General features: G+C 40.5%; 1 protein-coding gene and 1 long non-coding RNA gene across 3 annotated transcripts in view; one reads left to right on the forward strand and one right to left on the reverse strand.

Moving 5' to 3' along the window:
* Positions 1 to 20,433, reverse strand: part of Eif5b (eukaryotic translation initiation factor 5B) — a 35,359-nt gene that overhangs the window by 10,086 nt on the left and 4,840 nt on the right. For both annotated transcript variants that reach the window (XM_076380481.1, XM_076380490.1), the window contains 3 exons: positions 10,242 to 10,318; positions 9,924 to 10,131; positions 9,137 to 9,232 (listed from right to left, as the gene is read on the reverse strand). In XM_076380481.1, coding sequence (XP_076236596.1) covers positions 9,137 to 9,232; positions 9,924 to 10,131; positions 10,242 to 10,318 — 381 coding nt within the window. The remainder of the gene's footprint in view (positions 1 to 9,136; positions 9,233 to 9,923; positions 10,132 to 10,241; positions 10,319 to 20,433) is intronic.
* On the forward strand, positions 703 to 20,014 carry LOC143180645 (uncharacterized). Its single transcript, XR_013002162.1, has 2 exons — positions 703 to 761; positions 19,506 to 20,014. It is a non-coding gene; the product is annotated as an uncharacterized LOC143180645 (long non-coding RNA).

The following is a 20,433-nucleotide window of genomic DNA, read 5'->3' on the forward strand; positions in this document are numbered from 1 at the left end:
TAATCGCGAGCCCTGGGTAAAACGATCTACTCGACATTGGAAACTCGACATCCGGCCAATCCCCTCTTCTCACTCTCTCTCTTTCTTCACTCCAACACATTTATCTCTCCTCCACCTTCAGCTTCTCTCTTTCCCAAGCTATTTCTCCTTTTTCCCCTCTCCTCGTCCGCTACAATAGCAACGTTAACCAGCTGCCTACTTAGAGGAGCACAGTGGCCGAGAGAAGGAGAGAGACGTTAGAACGAGGCAGAATACTCGCACACAAGCGCGTCGACGCCACTTACTCACCAACCACATCCCGTCTTTCGGCCTTCCGGCTTGCTTGTAACTTTCGTGGAAACGCCTCTGGCTTCCTTCCGGTCGTTTATCACTCGCTAGACGGTCTAAACGAAGATACGCTGTCGCGCGTATGCTCGTTTAACCCCCCCCAACCTTCTGCCACTCGACACCCTTTACTCTTTCGCTCGCTACACCCTTTACCCTCTCCCGTCAAACTTTTTCCCTTGCTTTTTAGCTTCTTTTCATTCCTACGCAAGAGATCTCCGGGACATCTCCTCCGCTTGGCGTGCCCTTCTTCTACAGATCTCGACCTTTTCTCTAATTTTAGACGGAGATCGGCCCGTTTTCGCGGGATTCACACGTCTACTCTACCCTTCTGGGGATTCAGAAGACTGTGGGGGGTTACAGGAGGAAGGATGCAAAGGAAAACTGGTGAATGAGTTTTAGATGTCGGTTTTCGTTTGGAATTGTGGAAGATTTAGGTAAGTGTATGGTAGGATGTCAATAGACTGGTTTAACTCAAAGTTACGTAAACGCAACATTTCATTCGCCATTTTTTTTTTAAAGAAATTTACGTTATTACTACGTGCTACCTACTATATTTTGTTTTGCTGTATGTTTAGTATTTATTTATAACTGTATGTTAATTGGGATTCCTGTGTATATAAATAAAAATAGAATAAAATTATTGAATTCTGCTCTCTTGTGTTATTGTTATGTTGCGTTTACACAAGTTTGGGTTTTAATGGATTAATAGAGGAGGCAAATGTGAACTATCCACCCTACCATACTTAATTTTGAAACGTGAATTCTTTACTTTCACGTCCCTAAGTAGACTTTTCTTTAAAAAATTGTAGAAATTTAAACGATTCCGATTTCCTCTAAAAATTTTTTTGCAATTACAATTATGTAGTTGAAGAATAAAGCCTCACATTTACAGAAACCTTGGCACAACTTCATGTCCAATTTTTTATTAACGAGTTATTCCACTTTGAATGAAGTGTGTTACTTGAAATATCAAGAATACAAATTAACTTCGACTACTCTACTTCATTCAAAATGAAATAACGTGGCAATAAAAAATCGTACACGAATTTTTATCAATGTTTTTGTAAACGTGAGACTTCAATCTTCAAAAAGGTAGTGATTTCGACAGCAAAAAAAAATTGTTAAGGAAACTAGAGCCGCTTGAATTGTCACAATTTCTTAGGAAAGAAAACTATCTTCACCTTTTTACCTGCTTTTTAGCATACAAACTTCTCGATAAAAATTCAACTTAGGGACATGAAACTACAGAATTTGTCCATCAAAATGACTCCAAGAAAATCAGTCCACATCTTTCCACGAAATTACAGTTACTTAAAAGCTGACAATATTTTTCTCCAATTTATTACTTTCTACACTCACTGTACAATCTTCCCAGAGACCATCAAGCCCATACCGAATAAAACACTGCAAGAAGACTTCGCGAGTGGCTCGAAAGCCCGCGAAAGGATGAAATGTAATTCTCGATACCGGAACCATGAATATCGCGCTCCGTTCGCGTGCTCATTAATTAATTAACCCTGCATCGTTCCCGCTCGATGGATCCTTCTCCTCCTCTCGGCGCTTTAATTTTCTACTATCAGCGGATTCACCAACGCGCTCTGTGCCGTTCGACGCGGAGAGAAGCGAAGAGGGAGGGAGAGGGAGATCGCAGAGATCCGAGAGAGCCGAGAAATAGAAGGAAGAAGAGAGATCGGGAGGAAAATAGAAGGAGAGGGAAAAGGAAGAACGTTACGAATGGCCTTCCGCCGGAAGGGGACTCACACAACGCCACGGAGTTTCTAGTTCCTGTCGCTACGACCGCGGGACGGGAATATAATTCGCGGCGGCTCGAAAATTTCCTTCGCGTTTCCTTGATATAATTATCGTCGTACGTCGAACCAACGACCGAGCCGACAGGAAGTCGCGTTTAAATTTGTAACGCCGCTGGTTCCGCTAATTATGTCCCAGCCATTATCGTATTAAAATAATACGCGCTGGAACGATTGTTGTCACTCGACGGAGGCTCGCGTCGATTTGGCAGTCGGTGACAACGATGTTCGTGTCGAGGGAATATTTATTTGGTTTGAGGTGGCACTCGATAGAGGCTCGCGATGCGTGGGGTTGGTTTTTATCGTTTGAGGTTAGGTTATCTATGTGTCGATTCGTATTTAGTTTAGTCGAGATGGGGCTGATGAGAAATAAGAGTGGGTAAAGAGTGGAGGAAAGTGGGAGAGATTATAGAGAGAGTGTTAATTCATTTTTGCAAGAAATATTCACAAAGGGTGGAATTCCTGATGAGGAAATTTTCTAGTATTCTATCTAAAATTAGATTAGTCTTCTCTCTTGTATTATAGGTACTCGATATAGTCTCGTGGGGTTATAAACAAAGTATAGGATACTTTAGACCACAATTCATGAGGAGAAAATTTTCCACTATTCCATCTCAAACCAGCTTAGTCTTCTCTTTACAAATGCTACTCGCTATAGTCTCGCGAGCCTCTAACCACCACCACACAAGAATTCTGAAATAAACCTATCTATCAACAATTTGCATTTATTTGACCAAAACTGAGACTCAAATAAAAGAAAAGTAACTCGAAGAAAAACAATAGGAATCGTCGCTGAATACAATATAACTTGGCAAGGAGTGTTCGCAAAGTTGGAACGCCCATTTCGACGAAACCCATTTCTTACGAGCGTTCGAAAGAGCAATGTAATTTTAATCCCAGTCTAACGTAATGGTGAGCAAGGGTTATCTAACCAGTTAATACGTGCAGTAAATTGGGGGGACGTTTTTGCGAACGAAAAAGGTATCGGAAAGCGTAAGATCGGGAGCATAGACGAGCGACGAGCGTGGAACACGAGCCAGACGGCCGCTAGAAAAAGAGGAAATGAGACAAGGCGAAGAAAAAGGAATGGTAGAACGGCAAGAAAACGGCAGGCTAAAAGAATCCGCCGGATTTCCGCTCGACGTTAAAGCAGCTATCGAGGCCATTGCGCAATCAGCGTACACGCCCGATAACGACGGAGGCCCGAGGAAACGCCTTCGATCACGTTCACGGGTTTTATCTTGGATGACCGATCGACAAATTTCGATTAATTAGAGCGATAACTAGCCGCTGATGAAAATTTGTTAAACCTGCAATAGTATCTTCAATACAATATAACAGATAATAATAGGTATTGTGAGAATAATTATTATTACTCTAATCGGATTGACTCGAAGTCACTAGTCACTAATTATTCTGAGAGATATAATCGCGAACTTCTTTAGAGTAATTACTCGCTATAAACTCGATGGAATATCATAATATTTACGATCTTTCATTTTTCCTCTGGATTACTTGCACTTTATTTTAATGTCAGCTTGGATAAAATAAGTAAGAAGTATAGTATTTAGTTATATTATGGTAGGTGTGTATTTAAATTTAATTCGTTTTTATCACAGATTTTGGGACTTGAGAAACTCACAAAATATCAGGCCAGAATGGTTAACCCTTTGAGAATTTGTTTTGAAAATATCGATAAAAATAAAATAAAGTATGTTTCTTTAAAGAATTTAAAAAAATCATTTTTTTACCAAAATTTGCAATTTTATTCAGCTGTTAATGGGTTAACCTTCTGTGGACGCATGTCTCCACTCAATATAGACTCACCAAAAACCATTCAAAACTGAATACTCGTATCCCCAAAAGGCTAAATTAAAGTTCAACCCTTAAAACTGATACATAAGCTCCCAAAATCGATAACAGCTGTTTTAAACTTCCTGAGCCATCTCGTGTAAGCTCACAGCAGCAGCTGATCACGAGCTTCTACCATGGACAGTGTCTCCTAATTACAGACACTAAAACTGAAAGCTCCAGATCTTTTTATGTATCTTTGAAACACTTCGGGGCAGAAAAGATCGACTGCAAACAGAACCATTACAAATGGTAATCGGATTTTAGTGAATTTCGACCGTCTGTCGGGTCTGAGAATCGGGGCACAGATTCTTGGATGAATTCCGAGGACAGCCGATGGCCCAGCAGCGCATGGAACGAACGAAATTCGCGCGATGCTTGCGGAATCACGTACGGGGGCGTGCACGCGAGCCTCTCGTCTTTCTTTCACGATCCTATCTCGTTCTTCTGTTCGCCGCGATGTCGCAGACCCATCGGCGGTTCGTGCGCGGTACACGGACCTGACCTAAGCCAACTTGGCTCCGTGATGTCCCAACATCCGGCTCGTATTAACGTTCGCCAAATAAAAAGTGTTGCAACGACGAATCGTCGGAGACACTGGCTCCATTCAATACATGCGCGATTCTTTATCGCGCAGACGTGGAGCACGTATCGAGGTTGAAACGGATTAACACGTTCACTGCCGTGTCGTCCATGTATGAGCTGATCGCTGGACAAAGTGATTAACTTTACTTTCTGAATTTTTTAGAATTTTAGTGCCAAGCCTTGATTTCTTAAATTTCAAATAAATGTAAATCTTCTTGTTTGGTGGAGTTAATTCTGCGGTTGTAAGGCAAAATTACTTTCTGTTTTTGAGATATTAATGTTTAAAGTATTGAGCTTCGGTATTATTTTATGCACGTATGTCTTCTTGAACCCTTATTTTTAGTTAAAGATTCTTTTAATGCTCTTTTTTCTTTCTACAAATATAAATATTTTATTTTTAAATTGGGATTGCTATTAATGTAACAGAATTTTTAGTGATCATGGCAGTCAATGTTTTAAAGTGAAGGGGCCCAGTATGATAAGTACCTGTTATTGTAAGGGAAATGACGTAATAGTCGACCATGTCCTGTTACCTGAATATCAACGATAATTTTATTTATCTGTGCCTGAGAGCTAACATAAATTAAGTCCTTTTTTATTATTTTTCACGAGAGCCGAACAACAAATGCATCTACCCATTTCTTAACATAGTATTTGAAGTACTTTGTACCATTAAATTTCCTCCACTTATAACATACCTTAACTAAATTCCAATTATTCTAATAAAATAAAGAGAAAGCAATAAGATCCTATAAAAAACTTAATTTTGAAAAAAATGTACTTCACTTAGCCTGGCTCTCAAGTACAATAATCTCAAGCCTGAATTCTAGTATAACTAGAAACAGAAAATGGTGTGCTAAGCTACTAGGGCGTCACAACTTAAGTACATATCAGAACATGCATTCTCAGATTGTTCACTTATTGACACATCTATCTCACAGGTGTCATACCATAAGCATGAAAGCAATATCACAGTCCACCTATCGAAAAAATAGCATCGTCTTAGAAAGAACATTGCTCCAATTGCACAGTGCATTCGCCAGATGCGGTTTGATAGCCCCGACAAAAATATCCCCCTTGATCGAGGACTTTCTACCGTAGGAATTTCAGTTGAATTTAAAAGAAAGGCCGAAATGCGTCGAAGAAGCAGGGTAGGGCCGAAAGAAGTGTACGGTTTGGCGTGGACGCGTGGGCCAGCGACGTGGTCGGAGCTGCTTTCTACGCGCGGGCGAGAAATGCTCGTTGCACATGCAGCCGGACACGCGGATACCCCTGCAACGCGGCTCGATACGAATTTTACCGCGTTTGCTATCACCCACATACGCTTCGATATTATTGAATCGCATAATTTATGCGGCATTTGCATTCGGAACGCGCATAACACCACCGACACTGACGACTCGTCGTCCCTTGCCTTTTTTCCCTTCGGCCAATTTTCAGCGGACACGCCGGATTTCACACTTTGCATGTGGTATCCTTTGAGGCAGAATATGTCAGTTATATATCAGCATTACGCTCGGGCATGAGGGTCTTTATGTCACAACGTGTAAAAGTAAATTGAAATTGGCTGCTCGGTGGCGGTTTGGGAACAGCAATCGAATCAAGAGGAAATCAATCGTCGCCGAAAGGTTGAAGTATGACGTTGAATGTGTGATGAGAATTAGAAAGAGAGGACAGTGGTGTAAATTCTTCTGGTTTTAGTAGATTTGTCCCTGGAGAGACTAATCAATAAACTTGTACTTTCTTCAAATTGTTATTATACCTATAGTAACGCTCAGAAGTATTAAAACAATTTCAGTAGTTTGGAAAATTGCAGATTTATTGGTAGCAACTGATATTTATTGCTTAGACTAAGCATTAATTACTATTGCATAGAGTAACCGTTAATTACTATTGCTTAGACTAACCAGCAATTATTATTATACATTTAATTTTAAGATGCAATAGAAATACAAAACAAATGTAAAAAATAAACATCAGTTACTACAAAGAAACCTGTATTTTTCTCAACATATGACACCGCAGGAATACTTATGAGTAAACTGCGGATATTTATGCAAATTCAAATTTTTCAAAACTGAACATAGTGTATCTACGTGAAAAATAAATCAACAGGTCTTAATGGCGAAGATTTCAGCATCTAAAGTTTAGCAATAATATTTCGATAACATTTCTGTAATATTTCAGTAGCATTTCGATAACATTAAAACTAACAGAAACTTACCAAAAAGTCAAAATAATTAATAGAGTTAGAAAATGCGATAAAAATTTTCATCGACTTTATTAATTATTTCAGCTTCTATATAAGTTTCTACTGGCTTTAATATATATCGAAGTGTTAAGTATTATTGCTAAACTTTTGATGCTAAAATCTTCACTATTAACCCCTAGACGTACAATTTTCTTTCCTAATATTATCACCTTTGCTGCCGATCTGGAACGTGTAACTATCTTAAACTGCCAACAGTAGAACTCCTATTGAGCTAACATAGACGTCTCACGCGATGGCGCGTGATCGGTTACTTGCGAAATCTCCTCATCACGCATTACCGCGTAATCGGCAGCGAAGGTATTGTAAAAAGTACACGAGCCAGACTCGTCAAAGTACAGCGGTTAAGACCCATTCGATAAAACGCTCGGACACGTGTCGATTTATTTTCCACGCAGATACACTACGTTCAGTTTCATCGAAATCGGTTATTGTCTCACGGTGCATTCTCCTCGTGAGATATTGTCACCAATCGCGAGCGTTCTTCGAGCAAACGCCGTGCCACGCAGGAAACTCTTGAACGATCTTACGCAAATAAAGGCCGACTATTCGGAGGCGAACCTTTTGCCTGGTAAATCATTTCGGGGCCCGGCACCGTGGGCGTCGGCTCGCGAGAATATACATGGAATTTTTGTTTACGGGGAATTCGCGGGCCGCTAATGGCATCGCGACGCCTACGGGACCGAAGGCTAGGCAACCTGTAGCGTTCTCGTGCTACCGCGTAAGGCGAGGCTGCGAAGAACTACTGCCCACTTCACTCCTACGGGAGAAAGAGAAGGAAACCGGCTGCCGATGGGACACCGACTCGGCCGATCCCTTCCAATTTTCGAAAAAGGGGGAAAAAACGAGGGAAGGTACGTCACGCGTCGAGACTTACACTTGCTCGTAAATCGCAAGTGTTTCTCATGCGCGATAACAATCGTAATGGGTCTAACGGTGGTCCTGCTTTCCTGTGGATCTGTTGCGTCAAATGGGCATGGTGCTAGCGATACACGAGGTGTTTCGAGTACCTGTGGTTATAAAGGTGCAGCTCCACTGAGGCAACGACGAGCAACATTCTGTCGCTTATTGTTGATGCAAGTTTCAGGAGGCTTGCAAGCAACTGTGGCTTATGGAAAGCTGGAGCTACAGAATCCAGGGAAGGTTTGAATTTTGTAGGCTGCGTTTGTTGTCTATAAGTTGTCCATGTATGTACGTATAGAGAGAGTTCGTTTCAATGTATAAAATTGGACGACAAAATGTATGGATTGAAGAAACACTTCGTTGTGTTGCAAAGGGGAAGAAACATGAGTGACAACATTGTTACCAGTAGCTGAAACATGAAGGAATTACGGGAACAAGGTGACTTTTTCGAGAAACACGAAAGAGCAACAAAATGTTGCTACTTGTCTCAGTGGAGCTGCACCTTATGGCATGGTTTATGTCACAGCTTACGTTGGAGCTAGCCATGCTGAACGAAAAGCAGCAACAATATGAGAGTCTGGTTTTGCAGTTAATAAAAAGAGAGCACGCAGCATTGTGTCTCTGTATCCTTCTTACACCTACATTCAAAACTGAACCAAGTGTCCACCTGTACACAATGTTTCCTCAATATATGCTCACTACTCCACCGGCTGGTTTATACTGTTGGACACGTTTTCGAGGCCAACTCATAGCCATTGTATCCCACCTTGGTCTTCCAAAAAATTCTGAACGAAAAGGCTCGTAAATAAACCCCTTTAGCTCTAAACAATTCGAGTCTATAGTAAATGTAACAGCGAGTCTACATCCAGGGGCTACTGTATTTTCCAAACACCCTGTAGCATGGTATCAGAGTATCAAATAGGAAACGCGTGACGGTCGAAAAATCGCGAGCCAGAGGATATCGGTCGAGTCGGTCACCGTTCACACCTACGAAGAAAGAGAAAGAAACCCGAGGAAACCGCGGTGTTTTATACGCATTCGGGGCGATCGATCGACCGACCAACTGGATCGGCGTTATTTCCCTCGAACGAACGGGTTCACCTACGCTCGCGAGCGTTCAGGTCTCTGAGAGCAGCCCCCTTAAGGATTCGACTCGAATTCGTGGCTAATCGTATTCCAAGTCGCGGGGACAGGCAGATCACGTGTCGTGACGGGACTCCCGATCGACTCCCTGCGCGTTTCCACCTTTTCCCTCTCGCGCGACGCAATTACTTGAGTTGCTCGGAGACTGGGCCCCCTTCGATTTCGTATTCCTCGTCCGCGGTGATAGGACGACGGGAGTGATAACGCGAGAGGCATTCGAGGCTTCAGGGAAAAATAGAAAAATACTCACGTCTTTGCTGGGCACGCAGAGAGGAGTTCCCTCTTTGACGATCCCTGCCTCCACCATCACGCCCATCACGATAGGATCTCGGGAGTTGAAGATGTACTGAAATAGAAATCACAGGACCATTCAGAGCGGGATCATGTCGACTCAGAAAACGGAAGCTCTAACCCTTTAACCCTTTCGTGACTGAATTCTTTTGGGATGAGAGAGAAGCTTTTTTTATTAGATATTAATAGACTGTGGGACTTTAGACGTTTATGGGAATTTTCGATGTTCCAAAAAATACAGAATCCATAGAATATACGAAAATATTGTAATGGTTGTGGAAATAGACTGATAAATCCATATTAAAGAGGGGAATAATTTGATAAGTCAATGAGAAGCTCAAAGTTATTGAATATGTAGTTTTATGGCACAACTTTGGCTACACCAGATTTCTTTTTGTGAGATTGATTTAGAATACTTCAAACTTTAAAATTACTATCTATAAAATCTAGGAAATGTGACTTATCAAATTTTCTTTTTAAAGAGTTGATTGATTTAATCCTAGAAACTTAGAAACCTATTTAACATGCACTTCGAAGTAACTTAAAAATTCTTTTTTTTGCTGTAACCAGAAATCAGGCCATGCAACTACCTTCCCTTAGGATGCCCAAAGAATGGAAAAAGAATTTTTCGAACATAATAAATATTATTTTAAATATTAAGATTTTTTAGGCGCTTGCAACCCTATACAGTTTCCAAAAGAATATACACCTATATACTGTGCATAAAATATAATATAATGACTCACCTGTGGCAAAATACGAAGTTTGCAAGGGAAGACAGCAATGTGTTTGTTTTCATCTCGTTTGCGCTGCTTCAGCTCTTCCCTGTAAGCAGTAAATTTGTCGAAGAGGTGGTAGATGATGTCCGCCTGGAAAATTTTGACCCCGAGAGAGTCGGCTAATTCCTGAGCGTCTTTTTCAATTTTCACATCGAAGGCGAGGATAGTGGCGTATCTGTAATAAAAAAGACGCGTTCACCAAACGATTCTCTATAAACTGGATGGATCGTTGATATCAAGTGGAGCCTGCAAGCACTCTGAACTGATTACTTTATTTTTACTTACTGACTGTCGTGCTCCAACATAATGGAAGCCTTCATGACGTCCTTTTTGACGACTGGACCGATACGAATTCCTGCGTACTGTAACAGAAACAGAGGATATTGAAGATTCAGGATTGATCAGAATAATTCTGAATTTAGAATAAGATAGGTGACCACAATTTCGCCATGCTAATGATTGAAGCGTTTTACAGTGTTTTTAAATACCTATGTAGTAAAATTATCAACTGCTTCATGAGACATTTGATAATTTGATATTAGAATAGACTGAGAATTTTTATGCAATTTCATATTTTCATAAACACAGTTTAAGAAATGGAACCTAAATAAAAATACTTATTATAATTTGTTACTCCATTTTTCGAATGTTCTATATTTTAAAAATGGGCAGTCTACTCATAAAGTTTAGGGTCTTAGGCCTAACTTCCTGACTTTTAGGCCCTAATACTTCATAAATTTCTCATGAATGGAGGATTTAAAAGCACTAGCGAAATTGTGCTCACCCATCTCATTTATTTCTCCAAAAATTCGTGAAAAAAGAATGTGGAAAGTTGTTCCTGCATGGGAACTCTGTATTAGAGGGCAAGCAGAGTTCCGTGCGTGGAAGGGAAACAAAATATTAAGGTAAAACATAAACCACTGTCGCCGTAACGTAAATACGGCGGAACGGTGCGCGTGCAGCAAACGTGCGTCTGTTTGGACGCAAAAATAGCTATTCAGTGACGCATGCTGCACGGATTCGGCTGGTCGGTGCGACGAGACGAGACGCGACACGTAGAAATAAACGCATCCACCCACAGGACACACGCAATCCATCTCGCGGATTCCGATCGCGAAAAACAGAGTGATTGCATGTACCGAAAGCAAAAGGGATGAAAAATGAATAGAAAAAGTACCAGAGCGGCCAAATGATCAGTACAATTATCAATATTGATACAACTGGTACAATATGAATATTCTTTATGAATATTCTATTCTGTAAATATATTTACTTTTGCTCGTTTATGTTAAAAAAAAGACTAGAGAAGTATACAGGATTTTTATATTAAAATGTATACTCAAACTTAAATGTAAACGATTTTACAGAACACTCTGTATAATTGATCATTATTCCTATCTTCCTATAAATGATATTTTGTCAGAGATTGTAATTTTAGCACTTCGATAAAAACGGACATATGTCAGCATTAGCCTCTGTTTTAGCGTTAAACACGAAGAATTTACATATCTGACACGATCCACAGATGGACCCCACAGGTGTGTTTGAAGATATAAGAATAGAAGAAATGCAATCTAAAATAAAATTCCGTGTAGTGTTCAAGTCCCACGAGAAGTCCCTTGGAAACCATTAGGGGTAATACTTTCCAGGAGACTTCTCACAGAACACGTATAATACCTAAGTTTGCCCAAAACGCTCGAACTACTTTAATCTATCGAAATCTGCACAAGTGTCTCACGAGAAGCCAAAATGCGATTTCTATCGACTCACATCCTTCACTCGACGCTCTGTGCCCCTTAAATTTCATGGGACAGCGGGCACAGAGTCAGCGAAATCGAAGACCTTTGCGTAATGAACGGAACGGCGATGACCGAGGTTGGAGCGTGGGAGGGAAGAGGGTGAGGAAAAATGCGAGCCAATTAAAAGGCGTTGCCAGCCGATAAATGAGTCTGCTCACCGAAACGCCGATAGCTAGTCATGTTTCATTGATGAACGGTGAATCGCGGCACCGTCTGTTGGGAAAAAGGTGAAAGAACCGGTGCCACGGCCGGAGGAATGAATGAAAAAGAGTGAACGGAAAAAGGAAGCGTGTAGCGTAGAAAATGGTGGTCAATGAGAACGGGAGGCGTTGCTGGGAGACGCAATTAATCACGCGTCGACAAATATCAACTTTCATACGTGTCTGAGGGATTCGCTTATGAACGTGCACTTCTCGTCACAATAATTACTATCATCATCATTATTATTATAATTAAGATGGCCTTTATCACAATCGTATGCTAAATACAGCAGACTCGACAGTGTCTTATTTACACGTTTCTGTGGCCATAAAGGGAGGCGATCTAAGTCTTTTTAAATATTTGAAAAAGTTTCTACCTATATCAAAGTCTACTGGTATGTACAGACTAGGATACAGTTGTTTATAGAGATTATAGAAGAACGAGATTAAAATTTTTTACATTTTTTTGGGGTTTAATCTAGAGAAAATAGTTCACTCTTTTTAGAATTATTTTTTTTTAAGAAAGATTTCTATGGTTTTTGAGTTTATAAATAAGGACTGAACTAAGCAAACCACATTGGTGAATTTACTCGATGAGTTTCTACACTTCTTAGGTCTTTTCTCGATTAGGTAGAAAAAGGATTGTTATTGTCATCATATGTCTACAGCAATGATTGTATCCCAGTCTCTATCAGTCTTATGAGATGGAATTTGAATTTCTAAAAGAAGACTATGGAAAAAAAGAACCTTTCCTTTCCAGAAAAAGACAAGAATATAACTAAATATTGAATACAATTCCATAATATAGAGCTCAAGTTCAAAACTAGGAGCATCAGTATCTCCTCATCATAGACTCATTATTATTCCCCTTATTCCTTAAAAACAATGATGCACGATGCGCTTAGTTTCCCTCCCCATTCAATGAATCAATAACACAAAAATGAATCGCAATTGCAGAAATGGCCACACTTCCCCCTCGAATTCCTACAAACCTGTTACTGGTAACGAGCCACAATATTATAAAAAATAATACATAAAAGACGATCTTTCTGCGAGAAGAATAAAAGTCCGATAGTCGTCGGGAGGGATCGAGAGAGGACGTCGAACTCGTTCGCGACGATTCGGCAATAGGCTCGTTCGAGCGGAACAGATGCTGTATCGAGGATGAAAAAAGGGTAAGAAGAAGGGAAATAGAAGGGAACAAAAAGGGAGGAAGAAAAGGGTGACGAAAGGGCGAGGGGTAAGGTGGAGGGGAGGAGGAGAAAGCGGAGAGAAAGAGACGGCGTTCCATGGAGAAAAGACGGACGACAGATGTTGCCAGCGAAAGAAATGCTGGCACAAATGGGAGGAAGTCGAGAGGAAGAGAGAGAAAGAGGAACAGAGGGGCCCGTCGGAGAAAGAGGGACGCTTCCGGCATTAAAAACCGGCCAGCAGGGCACGGATCCTCTTCAGCTTCTCGTCACGACTCGCGGAACGCTTCCCGAAGGAGACTCCAATCAATTTAGCAGAATTATGCTCTAAATATTACATTTATCCAGAAATACTATCAGATTTTACTGCTGATTTTACTGCTGGCAGGGCTATTAATTATTGGGGCTGCTTGATGATCGTAAAAGACGATCGCTAGAGACTATGGTATATGAATTTATCTCCGATAGATCCAGGAGTAAATTAATTTTATGCGTATTCGAGGATCTGAAGATTTGAAAAGCAGAAATCGCTCGACTTAAAAAGACGAAAGAAGTTACTCTAGGGCAAACCACTTCAAGGGGTATTCTGATCTAGAAACTTAAAAATGAATGTATAAAATTAATTCTGTGATGGAAACGCCTTGATAACCTGATGCTCCTAAAGAAATATATATTTAAAAACACTAAATATGTAGCCATGTACTATATCTACCTCTAATATTAAAACAAAAAAATATTTTCAAATTATCCACGTTATTCGATGCTAAAAGGAAGTGAACCGAAACAAGAACAAGATGATTTGAGAAAATTAAAATCCTAAGTTCATCTCTCCATAAATTATTGACTAAAGAAAAAGAGAATACAATAAGGATTAGAAACAGAAAAAGACGAGGAATATGTGTCCAATTTCTACAGAAACCGATGAGGAAAACTGGATCCAGGGTTCAAGCTTCGAAAAATGAGCATACGAGGCTTGTACTGATAGCCCCAAATGCTCTGATAACTACATTTGTGACCGCTACAAATTATACTGAAGCTGATCTGAGTCACGTCGCAACATTCTACTGTGTCCAGTGCTAGATACCCTTAACAATATATCAGAATTCTGTACCAAAGTTTAACTAATACAATAATACTAATTATTCTGTTGCTTTATCCTAAACTATGATATCGTCAACTTATAAATAAAACAGCATACAAAGCACAGAATATTATTCTTTTTCTTTTCATTTATTTAATAAAAAGTTTAAGTGTCTGGTACTAGAGAAACAGCCTATGAAAACATTAAGTGTCTAGTACTAGGGAAATTTCCTCTATAAAGATTCGAAGCGATTTGAAACGATTCGAAGCGATTCGAAGCTCCTGTTGCTATCACCACCTGCCGAAGCGGGTTCCCTACGAACGTGAAAACGGCAGCCAGGATTCGTAGGATGCCGGTAGACGGCCGACAGAGCGTGCACTCGCGTGTCCGCGCTCCGCATATCCGCTCCCATGTCCCGGTATAGCTGCTTATGTACCGCGGTTAAAAACAATGCGAGGAAACGAGCCATCTTTTCCTGCTGCAGAAGAGAACCGAGCTGCACCTCCGTCCGCACGTCCGTTCGTTTGTCCGTTCTCGTCACGAGCCGCGGATGCAACAGAACTAACCGTGCCAGCCGAGACTCCATGGACGCGCGAAAAAAATCGACGCGTTCCACTTTTATCTTGGCCGTCTTCCCGCCGTACATTTTTACCTAGCCGCCTCTATCTGCTCGTAGAATCTTGCTTCCCTTCGAGGAATCCTCGCGGAGGCTCCAGCTAACGTGTATGACTGGGTACTTGAGAGAAAACGCAGCAGAGGTTCTTGTGGAACAGTATTCTCTTGCTGCTGGCTTGGGATTTATTAGCAAGAAGGTTAAGGAAGAAAGATATCTGCTTTGGGAAATAATTGCTGGGTTGGTGGATTGCTTTTGGATTATTATAAGTGAGGATGATATAGGAAAATTGAGGAATTGAGAGTGTAGGTAGTTTGAGAAGAATCCAAGAAATTGTGGATTGATTGTGAGCTTATATCAGGAGAGACTCCAGCTCATGTGTATGACCGGGTACTTGAGAGAAAACGCAGCAGAGGTTCTTGTGGAACAGTATTCTCTTGTTGCTGGCTTGGGATTTATTAGCAAGAAGGTTAAGGAAGAAAGATATCTGCTTTGGGAAATAATTGCTGGGTTGGTGGATTGCTTTTGGATTATTATAAGTGAGGATGATATAGGAAAATTGAGGAATTGAGAGTGTAGGTAGTTTGAGAAGAATCCAAGAAATTGTGGATTAATTGTGAGCTTATATCGAGAGAGACTCCAGCTCATGTGTACGACTGGGTACTTGAGAGAAAATGCAGCAGAGGTTCTTGTGGAACAGTATCCTCTTGTTGCTGGCTTGGGATTTATTAGCAAGAAGGTTAAGGAAAAAAGATATCTGCTTTGGGAAATAATTACTGGGTTGGTGGATTGCTTTTGGATTATTATAAGTGAGGATGATATAGGAAAATTGAGGAATTGAGAGTGTAGGTAGTTTGAGAAGAATCCAAGAAATTGTGGATTAATTGTGAGCTTATATCGAGAGAGACTCCAGTTCATGTGAACGACTGGGTACTTGAGAGAAAATGCAGCAGAGGTTCTTGTGGAACAGTATTCTCTTGTTGCTGGCTTGGGATTTATTAGCAAGAAGCTTGAAGAAGAAAGATGGTGGGTTGCTTTTGGCTTGTCGTAAATGAGGATGATTAGAAAGACTAAGAAATTGAGAGTGTAGGTAGTTTGAGAAGAATTCGAGACATTGTGGGTTGACAGTGAATTTACATCGAGAGATTCAATATTTCAGAGAATGAGTCGATGAGTCGAAGAACAATACGTGCAAATCCAGAGTTAGCCATTTTCAAATATTCTCGAAACTATATCTAGAAACTGGATCCCAGGATACAGAAGATAAGTGGACTTAATATATTCTAATTTTGTGGTCCAGATATATGCACAGAACTACTAGTCGAGATCAAATATCTCAAACTCTGGTTTCTAGACTTGTACTGTTCTTCAACTCATCGATTTATGTAATCTTAAGGAAACATTCTGTCCACGTGTCAGGATAAAATCCCACTGCTGCTCTCAAATCCCAACTATTTTCTTCTTAATATACACTCCACATATACCCACTAATAATTTCTAAAACATCTCGACTTGAAAACATTCCAAGATCCATCATCAATCATCTCGATCTGAAACTTTCACTCATCTAAATATTGGCTTCATTCAGAGCCGAAAAACATGATTTTCCACGTGGCTGTTCTATTGTATAAACGACAGTAGATAATTATTAATCAATACGCGTTGTCCATCGTTCCAAGAAGAACAGCGCGTGTTCCGGTTAAACTATTTATTCGATCCTGCTCGCCTAAACAGGACGAGGACAGGAAGACGCTCGGCAAGAATCTTCAATTCGCCAACGCCATCATAATCGGGCGGATATGCGTACGTATGCGCTCAAAGCTGAGGCAAAGTGGCTCGCTTTACAAATACGCTTTCGCCTTGCAAAATCAACAGCTTGCGTCAAAACTCAATAATCTAAAGAGTACTCATAAAAGAAAATGTAGCTTCTAAAGATGATTCGGAATTTCGAAAGCTATTACGTATTAGCAAACATTTATATCTCATTATCGAACGATTGCTACTTTGCATTTACACTTTATGTATAATTTGAAGTGTATCAAGAGTTTTTAATTTTTTAATATTATTCTTTTTATTACTAGCAAGTTCAAATAAAAACAAATATTAATAAACACGCGTGTATACTACTCGTTTCAGATCCTATCTAATGATAATTAGGTTTTAATAATTAATTAACTCTCGAATTTTAAACGAATTAGGTTGTATCGTACTTATAACCTACTATCCTTATATCTAAACAATTATTTTAACGAATAATATTAGTCATTATCCTAAAAAAATTGTCAGAATAACTCATGTTAATTAAATTAAAGCTAATGATTTGTGGGTTAATACACCAATGCAAAACTATGCAATTGAATGACACACCATACATTTTGTAATAATAATTATTTATATTTTCTAGCGTTTTTTTCAAAGTTACGTTATACTTTACTTATAAACCACTATTTTTATATTCAAACCCCTATTGTAATGAATAATATTACAAAATATTATTATTTTGTACATCTTCTAAACTATACCTCGTTTCAAAAAATGTTTTAAATAAAACGTCCACCTAGAGAAAATTTGTGATCATAAAAATATCTCCCCCGAAACAGGGGTTAGTTTTATTTAAAATACTTTTTAAAACCACCTATAGTGTATCAGATAATTACGCGCGAAGCTTCAAATGGGTCACCCTGTACATATTATTTAAAAAAATAAAAAAAATATAAAACTCGATTGCTCAAAACTAATTACTTGGAGAACAGGGTCTAATTGTACCACCTAATTCAGTGTCACCCTGTACAGAGTGATCAATTTCCCTGGAAACCCTCCAAGTACTTGCAGCACTTACTCCAAATACTATTAGCATTGTAAGTGCTGCCAACACCCATTAAAGGGTTTCCAGTTAAACAGATCCCCCTGTGTACCCTCACCCCTCAGCCATCGCCAAAGAAGCAACAGGCAAATTTTCATCCGTGCAAAGCGTTCCTGGCCCAGTGCACGGTCCTCTTTACCTCCTCTCTGTTCCAACGCTTTACGAATCGACCGACAGTCCAGGACATACAGACGCACGGACAGACACACAGGGTTACGATTCTCGAGTCGTACACGTCCGCCCGTTCGTTAGTCGATCCGTCCACCCACGGTGCTTTTGCTCCGAGTGTGGGCAGTTTCCTGTACGTTGGTCACGTATTCCTTTTTCCAGCCCACACGCGTCCGTGTCCCTCTATCTCTGTGTGCTGGCACGCGAGAGGGAGAAAGAGAGGTCCCGAGAGAATCTCCATACACACCGTGTGACCATTATCCTCCTTCTCCTCGAGTGGCCAAAGGGCAGGGGAGACGGAGAGGGACAGAATCGATAGGGCAGATAGGCGAATAGACGTGGTCGTCAGGCGAGGAGCGCAAGAGATGGACAAAGGTGGCAGAGGTATGAAGACGCGCGGCGGGCAAAAAGAAATGGTGGTAGAAAAGTCGAAGGTAGGCAGAGATAAAGGCAAAGGACAGGCCTCTCGGAGGGAGAGGGAATTCGCGAGAGAGAACGGGATAGCCCCCGCTCCGTGGCGCATGTAAAAGTGCATACAGGCGCATTGCGAGCGAAGTGACGAACGGAGCGTAGCTGCGTGCGTGTGTCGCGTATGCCAGCGATAATGCGTGACGTCACGGGCCACGTGATCACGTACGATACGGTGGGGGAAGCCCATTCATAATCCGAGGAAGGACAGGCTTAAGGCCGTTTCGGACGTTACCTCGAGCCGAACGTCGTACAGACTTTTTCTCCTTCTTTCTCGTCGCTTTCTGCTCCTTTTTCTTTGCTGCATTATCGTGTACGAATCATGGTCGACGTATCGGTGGTAGGGAACACGGGAGCTAGGGATCTCGACTGCCCCTCCCTCGGCTCTTCCCGTCTCATCAGCCTCTCTCGCTCTTTCCTCATATTGTTCTGAACGAATTAATAATACTGCGAATTCGTGCTGGCAGCCACGTCAGCTGCGATTTCGCGGGCATGCTTGAATGAGGAAAGTCCGCTATCACGTAACGGGGACATCTTCCTCTCGCGCGAATAAAAAGGCTACGCGGTTGCTTTTCTCGGAACTCGCGCGCGCGAAATGTTCCTAAGGAGTTTAGGAATTCGTTCGATTTCTTGGGTGAATGGTGGGAGGTTCCCAGGGAAATTAAGAAATATGTGGAATTCTGGGGAACTTGCGTGGATGAATTGTGTACGCACAGATTTCGTTCGTTGGAAATTCTCGTGAAGTACAAAAACTCAGCTTCTGGAGATTATGTCATGTATCAGTAACTGATATTTGCTTTGTGAGTAGAATGAAAGAAAATGGGAGACTTGCTCAAGAGAAAGTAGTAGCTAACAGAGATAATTGAGAATTTTGGTGTACTTGCATCAAGATTGAAAAATCTGAGGCTTTAATACGTCGAATTTGCTCTCTTTAGTAAATGGTAATAGCTTTGACTGAAATGAGGACTTTCCTCAATAAGAATTAGGAGATATTTGGAACTCTGAGGAATAAGCATAGCTACATTGAGTATATACAGATTTCACTCGTTATAAGCTCTCATAAAATGCAAAATATCCTGCTTCTGAAGATTATTCCATGTATTAATAACTGATATTTCTTCTAGCTCAGAAGAAAGTAAAGAGTAATAGAAGTAATTGAATTTTTAGGGTTTTTTGGAGTTGCTTGCACTAACATGGAAATATTCGAGGTTCTATACGTGAATTCTGCATTTGAAATGCAAACGAAGTCTGAAACGAAGTTCAGAAATGACGATAATATCATGTAACATGCAAGACACCCTGTGGAAGCTTATAAGGCGTGCCCACGGATGCTCAACACGGCTGATAGCACGATGGATCACAACCACAAGCACCGTATGCGACCAATGAGTCGTATCCTGCTAAACTGTTAAGAAGGAAGTGGTTCGTTGCTGCTCTTCTCTCTCTTTCTCCCTCCATCTCACCCCTCTCCCTCTCGTCGTCTTTTTCCCTCTTATCCGCTCGCAAACTCACCTCTCTGTTTGCTCTAACATCTATCTTTCTGCTCTGATCGCGTCGCTCGTTCCCGCGGTTACGCTTTTGCTCGATGCTTCGCGGTTCCATCATTGAACACGAAGATCGCGCAAAAGAAGTAGATTAAAGGGAGACACCCTGAGGCGTCAAAAAATGAGCAACGATTTTAGACATTTTTTTCATAAATAAATAACCAATAAAAAATTTAGTCTTTTGGGACAATATAAATGTAAGTACTAGGTTTATTTTTCAATTTTTTAAAAGTAAAAGTATGACAAAATGGCGAAGTTATTCGCTGTTCTCTTCGGGTAAAATGCTAGACAAGAATTGAGAGATCTAAAATAAAAACCTTCTGCTGATTGACAAACTAGAAATTATTATTTGACTTTCTATAAACGATTAAAGGTGATTTTTTGGAATAATAACCATTGTTTTTTACTACAAACTACAATCTTTTCGACAATTATTAAAATTTTTGAACAATTGTATGTTACATTGTAGACAATAGTTTCTAGCGTATGAATCAATAACAATCTTGCATTTCAGACCTCCCAGTTTTTATATAATATAAAGGTTTCAGGAA

Source organism: Calliopsis andreniformis, chromosome 1, assembly GCF_051401765.1.
Source record: "Calliopsis andreniformis isolate RMS-2024a chromosome 1, iyCalAndr_principal, whole genome shotgun sequence".
Lineage (NCBI taxonomy): Eukaryota > Metazoa > Arthropoda > Insecta > Hymenoptera > Andrenidae > Calliopsis > Calliopsis andreniformis.